Genomic DNA, 10,463 nt, shown 5'->3' with positions numbered 1-10,463 from the left:
TGTAATCAGTAGGTTGTCAGTTCAAGTCCGACAGCCGGCACTCTCGTCCATATAAGTAAAGTTGATGTCCTTTTTAATAGTAGCAAATTGGAAAATGAATGGAATGCGTTCTTCATTTGTTGACTTTATAGGCAAACTTAACAACAAGAGCAACGAAATTACCTCTAAATTAGTAATTTGCCCTCCTTTTACATCATTTCCAAGCAGTATAGAGTTGAACAATAATATTAATATAGGAGCACAGAATTGCCATCATAAAAAGTTCGGTTCTTACACAGGTGAAATTAGCGCAGAAATGTTAAAAGAACTAGGGTGTACTTACGTAATACTTGGGCATTCTGAAAGGGCCAATGAAAAAGATAGTGAAATAAAGCTTAAGTCGGAAATAGCAATAGAATCAGGCTTACACCCAATTATCTGTGTAGGTGAAAATTCAGAAGATTATAAGAATGAAAAAACAAAAGAAGTAATAGAATATCAATGCAAAAACCGCTTGCCAACACACGGTGAATATACCGTAGCATATGAGCCAATATGGGCAATAGGCACAGGTCATATGCCAAATAATGATGCAATTGCTGAGGTGATAGAGGTAATAAAATTGTGTACTGGTAAAAAACACATTATATATGGTGGTTCAGTCAGTTCAGAAAATATAGAAAATTTGTTAAATATTTCAAATTTATCAGGAGTTTTAATTGGCAGTGCAAGCTTAGATTTCGATCACTTTTATAAAATCATACAACAAGTTGAAAAAAAGTTTTCTCTTATCAATTCTAAAAGTAGATAAAAGGGAATTACTCACTATAGGAATAGGGCTATCACGGGCATCTCAGCAGATTCCGCTAACGCGTACTCCCTCGTCATAACGTCACGGTATCCGCTAACACGTAGCGAGATGACGGTTGTCAGAGTGACACTGGTTTCCATACAAAGGTGGTGTCATCTAAGTAGCTGACACTGATTTCCATCCAAGACGGTGTCATCCCAGTGCCCAGACTACTTGGATCCAGAAGACTTAATTTCAACCAAGTGGCTGCATAATAAAGGCTGGATTCCAGCGTCACGCGCTGGAATGACATCTTTCTTGGTGGACTCGAATCACAATGTTCGTACGGTTGTGGGCTTATAGCTAAAGTAATCTAGAAAATTAACGATATTTTATTCCCCGGTGAACGCTCTATTTTGTTTTCCAACTCTAGTTCTAAAAGAGCCATTAGGGCTATGTTGGTAGAAAGTCCGCTTGCTAATATAAGTTCATCTATATCAACAGGTACAGAGTTAATATGATCAACTATAACAGATTTTGCCTGTTGTAATTTTTCTTGTTTTTGGTTAACAGCATAGTGCTCAACATTAAATAGGTTTTTTTGCTGCGGAGGTAAACTAAACCTAATACTCTCTATTATGTCATCAGCGGATTCGATAAGCTTAGCACCGTTTTTAATTAAATAATTACTACCACTACAGCGTGAATCTAAAGGGAAACCAGAAACTGCAAACACCTCTCTCCCTTGATTTAAAGCAAAATCTGCTGTTATTAGAGAGCCAGAACGTTTCGATGCTTCAATCACTACAACACCCAGCGATAGACCAGATATAATTCGATTCCTTTGAGGAAAATACTGAGGCTTTGGTTTAGTAGCAAATGGAAGCTCAGTAATTACTAAACCACCGTTTCCAGTGATTTTTTTGTATAGATCAAAATTCTCTTTTGGATACACCACATCAATTCCGCTTGCTGTAACAGCAATAGTGGGATGATTTTTGTATATTACACTGTTTGCTGCGGTATCGATTCCTTTTGCAAGTCCAGAAACGATAACAAAACCAGCTTCGCTTAAATCAAGTGCTAGTTTACTGGCAAAATTTCTTCCATTCATCGAAGAGTTGCGCCACCGATTATTGCAATTATCTCACGGCTTAATAATGATATATTACCAAACGCAGTTATTATAGGAGGACAACTAGAGATATTTCTTAAAAGATCAGGGTAATCTGGGTCACATGCGGGTATAATTTTAGCTCCAATTCTTTCTGCATTATTGATTTCTTCTCGTGCATCTTGAATGCCATACACCTTATTATTAGCCACCCTATTGAGATATTTTAGCACCTCATCTAGCGATCCATGTGTTCTTAGTATACTAAAAAACTTTATTGGTCCTATAGTTCTAGCCAAGCTTAACCATACTTCTAATTCTTTGTTGTTCAATTTATTTATCTTCATAAAAGGCTTGAATTTCTTATCAATTTAGTGTACCCAAGATAATGCAAATATACAGTGTTTTATGACGCATTTTGTTACAGATAAATGCATAAAATGTAAATATACGGACTGCGTGGAAGTATGTCCCGTTGACTGCTTCTATGAAGGTAAAAACATGCTCGTGATTAACCCAGATGAATGTATTGATTGCGGAGTGTGCATACCTGAGTGTCCAGTAGATGCAATTGTAACTGATGATTCCATAAAAGATATTTTAGAATTAGATGAAGAATTACTGAGCAGCGAACAAAAAACTTTCAAGTTATTTTACGATATAAATGTAGAATACTCACAAAAATGGCCAAATATCACAGCTAAAAAGCAACCTCTCTATACTGCAGAAGAGTATAAGGAAAAAAAGGATAAAACAGCTTATTTTGATGAAAATTTAGAATAATATTAACAAAGAAAAAGATCAGACTCCTTGCATAACCATATAAAAACTAGCAACTCACTCTTCTTTGTCATTCCAGCGCGTGACGCACAATCGTACAAACATTGCAATTTGCAGGTGGCAGATGGTGTCATGCAAGTAGCTGACACTGGTTTCCATCCAAAAGGGCAGTGCCTCTATGATGTCATCCGAGTAGCTGACACTGGTTCCTTTATGACGGTGTCATCCCAGTCTGGGATCCAGGAATTTTATTAAGTTGGTAAGCATAAAAGTAGCCGTTTTATGTTAAAATACAACGTTTTGATGATTATGAAAAAGCTGGATTCCAGACTGGAATGACACCACCTGCAAATTGCAATGTCTGTACAGTTGTGCATAGGATAGAGCTATAGAATTTTTCAAAGCGTTTTTTCTATTGAAGATAAGAGCATCTTTTATATATGCTATATAGTAAAACATAGAATGCTCATGATTCCAACTATAGCAATTTTAAGTGGTGGATTTTCTTGTGAGAGAGAAGTGTCGCTTATGAGTGGAAAAGCCGTAAAGAAGGCACTTGATAGCCTTTCATATAATACAATAGAAATGGATGTTGACAGCAACATTGTTGAAAAGCTTAAAAAGATTAACCCGGGCCTTGCTTTTATAGCTCTGCATGGACCTTATGGTGAAGATGGCTGCATTCAAGGTTTATTGGAGATTTTAGGTATAAAATATACACACTCAGGAGTTATCGCTTCGGCTGTTGCTATGAATAAAGTGATGTCAAAGCATATATTTCGATCCCTTAGTATCGACACTCCAAAAGGTTATGTAATTAGCCGAGAAGATCTACTAAAAAATAATATTAAAATCGATTATCCGTACGTCTTAAAACCAATTAATGAAGGTTCTAGCATCGGAGTGCATATTGTTTCCTCACATGAGGATTATTTAAAACTGAAATTTGATGTCATTCCAGCGCGTGACCAGGCAGTATCTGGCTACTTGGATGACAAGGAAGGAGCTACTTCTGTGACAAAAGATTTGATGATCATAGAAGAATACATTCCAGGTGTAGAGTTACATACTGCTGTATTGCTGGATGAAGCAATTGGTTACTACTTTACTTGGTGTAATGACTGCCTATCTAGTTTATTACTCAGTAGTGGATTTTCAATCGACGAAGTAGTCGTGAGCGGCAACAAATTTACAAACAAAAAGGACATTCTAAGTTTGGTAGATAGAACGCAACCTATCCTTTATATATCACTTTCAAAACTTGCCGGTAACATACAATCCGTAAGCAGATGGATAAAATACGTAAGAGTTCACAGAATTTTGCCCAATACCCTACATATTAATATAGATGAGCATAAACCGTTTGCTCTCTGGAAAGATAATAACAAAACCTCGGTAATTGATTTCGAAGGCAAAGTGATCGTAGATGACTATCCAGTAGATGATCTTGTTGTGATTACAGGACAAAACTCGTTATCAAACCTAGAATTTGTTAGAGATGTGTTAGAGAGTAAAACTCAATTAAGTGACCACATTTCTTCTTTTGCTTATATAGGGAATAGAAGATGGAATATCATACTTGATAACGATTCCACAGTGAAACTGCCTGAAGATAACCCTTCTAGTGCATGGGACTATTTAAACCACTTACACAATACAACTGATTTTACTTTCAGCGATTGGAGTATTATTGATATGCGTATTACTGATAAAATTTTTGTGAAGAGGTGATCTGCTGTCATCCAAGTAGCGGGATGACGAGCTTATCGTCATGCTGCCGCGAACCGTCATACCGTCACGGTATCTCAGCCGCTAACAAGTAGCGGGATGACGGTTGTCGTTTAGCCATAAATATTTAAGAAATTCACCAAACGAAAAAAAAGGCAAAAGAAGCCCTGGTCATTGTCTATTTTCAGTATTTGGCGTTTTTTAAGCCTTAAACGCTGCAATTTAGCTGCTTTTAAGTGCAACTAACCTTAGCTAAAATGTTTAAGAAATTTACTAAGCAGAAAAAAAGGCAAAAGAAATCCCGTGTTAGCTAATTGTCACTCTCTAATCCTGCAAATTGGCGTACTATACTGTCTTAAACGACTTATAAGCGCGTTTCAGCTTATGTAGGTAAAAACCCAGAAATGTTGTGAAGACATAAGGTGCACATAGTGCAAAAAATTAAAAATAAGACGCCAACTACGTTGTTTTCTTGCTGTTTAATCTGCACAGATGAAGATAACTGAATACCTTCAGTTTCATAATAAGGGGGCTGGCGAAACTTGTCAAGCAAGTTTTTTCTTCAACAAAAATCCAATTTCCTTTTAGGCTATGTCCACGGTAAAAATACCCCATTTCTTCGCTGGAGAATTCATATAGGTTTCCATCCTCTAGATTCACTGCCTTTATGGATTGTACAATACTTGCGATATCACTACCATATGCACCTGCATTCATTTCTATTCCGCCACCAACTGTTCCTGGAATTCCAACTAGAAACTCGAGTCCACTAATTTGTTGCTCTCCTGCAAAGTAAGCAAGGTTCCTGAGCAGCGCAGCACCACCTGCAACAATGGAGTTGTTACCCTTACTTTTAATATATGCAAACTCCTTACCTAATTTTACTGTTATTCCTCGAATGCCACTATCTCGTACTATTATGTTGGATGTTGCACCAATAACGCTAACTGGCAGTTCAGTATTTTTAATCAAGTATGTTAAATCTTCAATATCACATGGTTTAAATAACACATCAGCTCGTCCACCGACGTTTAACCACGTCGCTTTAGACATTAAGATGTCATAACGATAGACTCCACGTACTTTAGGTAAGCTTATAAGCATTTTGATTTCAACTCTAGTCCTGCATCCATACCCATTTTCTCCGCATCTTCTATAAATGAAGTGCGCTCAGTGAAGTATATATTTTTTCCACTTGCTAACATACAACAAAGGTATAGCATATTTTCGTTCACATATTCAGCCAAAGCTGCAAGTGGTGTAAAACATGAACCATTCACTGTCTTCATAAAACTGCGCTCTGATTTCACTCTTATAAAAGACATATTATTATTAATTTTCTCTACAAGATCGATAATTTTTACATCATTCCTTCTACATTGAATACAAATCGCTCCCTGTCCCACTGCACTTAACATAACTTTTGGTGGCAATACCTCTGTAATTAAGTGATTCTTTTCTAATCTTATGAGTCCTGCTTCAGCTAGAATTATTCCATCAAAACTTTGATTTTGCAATCTAGTTGTTACATTTCCACGTAGCGATATTATATTTAGATCTGGTCTAACATTTAACAACTGAACTTTTCTTCTTATTGAAGAAGTGGCAATAGTAGCCTGCTGTGGCAAAGACTCAAGGCTATTGTGTTTATGAGAAATAAACGCATCGCATGGACTTAGCCTTTCTAAAACACAAGGAATTGTTAAATCCCCTGAGAAAAACGCAGGCACATCCTTTAGCGAATGAACTGCCATATCTATATTATTTTCGAGCAATTCAGCCTCAATTTCTTTAATGAATAATCCTTTACCTCCTATTTCAGCAAGATTTGCGTTTGCGTACTTATCTCCAGAAGTTTTTATCTTAACAATTTCAATAGATAAGTTAGGAAAAGAGTCCAGCAACTTTTGTTTTGCTTCCAAAGCCTGGGCAACTGCAAGCTTACTTCCTCTGGTACCTATTTTGACTAGCATATGTATGACTGTTTGAATACCAAACCTTAACCTAATTAATTATTTAAACACTTTGGTAGCGTGTATCGCATGAACTTCGGTTACCATCTCTCTGATGTCATCCGAGTAGCTGACTACTTGGATCCAGTTTAATTCATCATATGAGCCTTTGCATTTATTGTACTTTAACTTAAAACCAAAAGCAACTTTGCCTTTACAAAATAATAACCTTTTATATGTATAAATAAGCTTACTGGATTCTAGTACTTGCATGACAGCAGTCCTACGTCATACCGCCGCGGTATCTCATTCGCTAACACGTAGCGGGATGACGATTATTGGTGAACCTAAGTTACTTTAGCTACAAACGTTAAGAAATTTACCAAATGAAAAAAAAGGCAAAAGAAGCCCCGTGGTTGGCTAATTACTTACATTATACTTTCAAGTATGGCGTTTTTTTATTCTAAACGCTTAATAACCGCGATTTAGCTGCTTTTTAATGCAACTAACCTTTAGTCATAAATGTTTAAGAAATTTACTAAACAGAAAAAAAGGCAAAAGAAACCCTAGGGTAGCTAATTATTCACTATCCATTTTTTAAGTTGGCGTTTTTTAATGTTTTAAATGCTTTATAAGCGTATTTCAGCTTGTATAGGTAAAAACCTAGAAATTTGATAAAGACATAAGGTTCACATAGTGCAAAAAATTAAACATAAGACGCCAGATACGTGAGTTTTTTTGTCATTTAATCTGTACAGAGAAGATAAATAAATAGCTTCACTATCATGATAAGGGGGCTGGCGAAACTTGTCAAGGAAGTTTTTCGTTTCTATAGCTACTTGGATGACACCATAGGTTATTTAGGCAACAGAGAATTTTACAAAAATCTATTTTTAACTTACACTGCAATTTTAAACCTACAACTTATGTACAACAGGCTTATAGTCAAATCTTTTTCAGTGTTATGCATCTGTTTACTTGCTTTATACATAACACTGCCAAATTTCTTTGATAATAAGCTTTTTATTTCGAAAAAAAGAATAAACTTAGGCCTTGACCTGAAAGGAGGGGCATCTTTGCTTTTAAACATAGACTTAGACTTCTATTTTAAGGAAAAGCTAAGCATGCTAGCAGGTGAGATAAAAGAGACATTGCTAACAAAAAATATTGAATCTAACGTACAAAATAGCGAACAAGTAATTGTAACTTTAAATAATATTGATGATTATAAAAAAGCATCTGTGTTGATTAATGCGATAAATCCAAATTTAGAGCTAAATAGAAAAGATTCTTCAATTCTTATTTCGTATAAACCCCATTATAAAAATTCTTTGATCAGTGAAGTAGCTGCAGAATCAATAAACAATGTCCAGCGCCGTTTGGACAAGCTTGGCACAAAGGAAGTCAGCGTTCAAAAACAAGGACAGAATAAAATATTAGTGCAGGTGCCTGGAGTAGAAGACACCAAGCAGATAAAATCTCTGCTTGGCAAAACTGCTAAACTAACTTTTCATTTGGCAAACACTAACATAGCCAAGGTGCAGGATATAGATCACGAAACTACTGTCATGCTCAAGGACTCTTTAGGCAATTCTTATCCGATATTTCGCAAAACTGAAATAGGTGGCGATTCGCTGGTTAACGCATCAGTTAGATTCGGCAATTTAGGTAAACCGACAGTGCATTTTAAATTTGACAGCATAGCGAGTAAAAGATTCGCGAAAATCACTAAAGAAAATGTGGAAAAACCTTTTGCAATTGTTCTGGATAACACAGTCTTAACAGTACCTACAATACGTGAGCCAATTTTAAATGGAGAGGGAGAAATTAGCGGTAATTTCACTGAAAAACAAGCAAGCGAACTTGCAATACTTTTAAAATCTGGAGCACTGCCAGCACCACTTAAAATAATTGAAGAAAAAAACATTGGCCCAAGCCTTGGAGAAGAATCAATAAAGGCAGGGGAAATGGCAGCAACAATCTCTATTATAGCCGTGGCTTTATTTATAATTATCACTTACGGCAAATTAGGTATATTAGCTTCTGTTGCGCTTTTTTCTAATGTAATTCTTATATTATCAATTCTCACTCTGCTTGAAGCAACTCTAACTTTACCTGGAATTGCAGGTATTGCACTCACTGTCGGTATGGCGGTGGATGCAAATGTTTTAATATTTGAGCGAATTCGCGAGGAAATCAAATCTGGCAAGAGAGTGGAACGTGCTATTGAAGAAGGGTTTAAAAACGCTATAAAGACAATACTGGATTCAAATATCACTACATTAATTGCTGCAGGAATAATGTTCATTATTGGCAGTGGAGCAATAAGAGGTTTTTCCGTTACTTTATCAATAGGAATCTTATGCTCGATGTTTTCTGCAATTACAGTCACAAAACTCCTGATAGAGTTGTGTATGAACCCGAAGAAACTAGCGCTTTGTTAGTCAACCACCTTCATTCCCACAACGTTATATCCTGAATCGACGTGCAAAATTTCTCCAGTAGTGCCACTGCTTAAGTCGCTTAATAAGTATAGCGCTGCCTTGCCAACATCTTCTATTGTGACGTTGCGTCTAAGCGGAGAATTATTTCTATTCCATTCTGATATGAAGTGAAAATCGCTTATTCCAGAAGATGCTAAAGTTCTGATTGGACCAGCGGAAATGGCATTTACTCTGATATTTTGTGGTCCAAGATCACATGCTATATATTTTACACTTGCTTCAAGTGCTGCTTTACATAAACCCATAACGTTATAATTTGGCATAACTTTTTCAGCGCCATAATAAGATAAAGTAAGTAAACTACCACCACCTGACATCATTTTTTCAGCTCTTTGCGCTAAAGCAGTGAAAGAATAGCACGATATATGCATTGCATTGAGAAAGTTGTTCAGTGAAGTATCGACATATTTACCATTTAACTCATTTTTATCGGAGAATGCTATTGCATGTACCAAAAAGTCAAGAGTACCCCATTTTTTCTCTATTATTTCAAAAGCGTTATCTACGATTTTTTCATTTGAAACGTCACAGTGTAATATTAGCTCCACATTTAATTCATCTGCTATTGGTGATAGTTTTTCTTTTATTATTTCATTCTGGTAGGTGATTGCAAGTTCTGCCCCGTGCTCTGAGAGAGCTTTTGCTATACCGTATGCTATTGATCTCTTATTTATTATTCCAGTTATTAACCCCTTTTTGCCTTGTAATAGACTTGTCATCATAGAACTATCTGTTTTTTTATAATTTGGAGTATTAACTAGATAAAGTCAATTATGTTTTAAAACATTTTTTGCAGTAACTTGAAGTCTAATACCACTGTTAACAAAAAGGCAGCGATGAGAGTTTCTAGCAGTCATCTATAACAGTTTCTTAGATTGCTTCTTATTAAAAAAAACAAAGCTTTGTTAATTAAATATTATAGTTAATAATTACACTCTTTTGACAAATAATTAAAATAGTGTTAAACTGCGTGCATAAAATAATTAGTGAGGTTGCAATGTTAAGCAGTATTATAAAAGTAAAATTAGAGAAAAACTGTTGTCCTTTTGAGAAATTAGAAAACTTCTTTGCTAAAAGGGTATTTCATATAGATGATCAAAAAGGATTCAAAGATTCTTCAGTAAAGTTAGTTATCGAGTATCCCTACGATTCAACTTTAACTTTAACTCTACCAAGAGAAGCAATACCTAATTCTTTCGCTTTAGAGCTTTTGTCTTCACTTTATAAAGAAAATGCGCTAGCTTTACCTGTTATATTAAAATATCTTGCTCATAGGGATTTATCCAAAGATTTTGGTGAGATCAGTAAAAAATTACAGGCCAAAATGGATCAAGATATACAAGAAGCGCAGCTACAACACAATTCTGAAATTTCTAAAGAAATTGAGTTATGCAAAAAAGATATTTTAAATGTTCTGGATGGTGGTAAATCAGTATTGAGTGTTCAATTGAAGCAAAAATACTATTCTATACTAGAAAATGAGGTTGCAAAATTAAAGGCTGAGATTTCAAAAGAACTAGAAGACTATACTAACAACACTAACATTCACGAAATATATCAAAGCCTTAACAGTAAAATAAAGAAAATAAAGCATTATAATAAAATAGTAGATCATG

The 10,463-nt window shown here is 35.5% G+C and overlaps 3 protein-coding genes across 3 annotated transcripts; 2 read left to right on the top strand and 1 right to left on the bottom strand.

Moving 5' to 3' along the window:
• The first annotated feature begins 2,845 nt into the window (after positions 1–2,845).
• On the top strand, positions 2,846–4,394 carry LOC115235739 (D-alanine--D-alanine ligase-like). The gene is made up of 4 exons (XM_029807687.1): positions 2,846–3,614; positions 3,663–3,930; positions 4,012–4,173; positions 4,219–4,394. The coding sequence occupies exons 1-4, from the start codon at positions 3,126–3,128 to the stop codon at positions 4,392–4,394; spliced, it is 1,095 nt and encodes a 364-aa protein (XP_029663547.1). The 5' UTR covers positions 2,846–3,125.
• Positions 4,395–7,467: 3,073 nt separating this feature from the next.
• Positions 7,468–8,787, top strand: LOC115235738 (protein translocase subunit SecD-like). Its single transcript, XM_029807686.1, has 4 exons — positions 7,468–7,477; positions 7,616–8,140; positions 8,471–8,674; positions 8,732–8,787. Exons 1-4 carry the CDS (start codon positions 7,468–7,470, stop codon positions 8,785–8,787), a joined length of 795 nt encoding a protein of 264 aa, XP_029663546.1.
• LOC115235737 (enoyl-[acyl-carrier-protein] reductase [NADH] 1-like) lies at positions 8,784–9,690 on the bottom strand. The gene has a single exon (XM_029807685.1). The coding sequence runs from the start codon at positions 9,567–9,569 to the stop codon at positions 8,784–8,786; it is 786 nt and encodes a 261-aa protein (XP_029663545.1). The 5' UTR covers positions 9,570–9,690.
• Positions 9,691–10,463: the final 773 nt, after the last annotated feature.

Source organism: Formica exsecta, unplaced genomic scaffold (assembly GCF_003651465.1).
Source record: "Formica exsecta isolate Colony F162 unplaced genomic scaffold, ASM365146v1 scaffold233, whole genome shotgun sequence".
NCBI lineage: Eukaryota > Metazoa > Arthropoda > Insecta > Hymenoptera > Formicidae > Formica > Formica exsecta.
Note: the sequence above shows the minus strand (reverse complement) of the source record. Positions and strands in the feature narration are given on the sequence as shown.

Excerpts from the sequence above, each read along its gene's own strand:
- LOC115235739 (XM_029807687.1), top strand. The coding sequence starts at position 3,126 with ATGCTCATGATTCCAACTATAGCAATTTTAAGTGGTGGATTTTCTTGT. Across the intron at positions 3,615-3,662 it reads ATTTAAAACTGAAATTTGAT|GAAGGAGCTACTTCTGTGAC; the intron begins GTCATTCCAGCG and ends TTGGATGACAAG. Across the intron at positions 4,174-4,218 it reads TGTTAGAGATGTGTTAGAGA|GGAATAGAAGATGGAATATC; the intron begins GTAAAACTCAAT and ends TTGCTTATATAG.
- LOC115235738 (XM_029807686.1), top strand. Across the intron at positions 8,141-8,470 it reads CTTAACAGTACCTACAATAC|GTATTGCACTCACTGTCGGT; the intron begins GTGAGCCAATTT and ends CTGGAATTGCAG. Across the intron at positions 8,675-8,731 it reads TGGCAGTGGAGCAATAAGAG|TCACAAAACTCCTGATAGAG; the intron begins GTTTTTCCGTTA and ends CTGCAATTACAG.
- LOC115235737 (XM_029807685.1), bottom strand. The coding sequence starts at position 9,569 with ATGATGACAAGTCTATTACAAGGCAAAAAGGGGTTAATAACTGGAATA.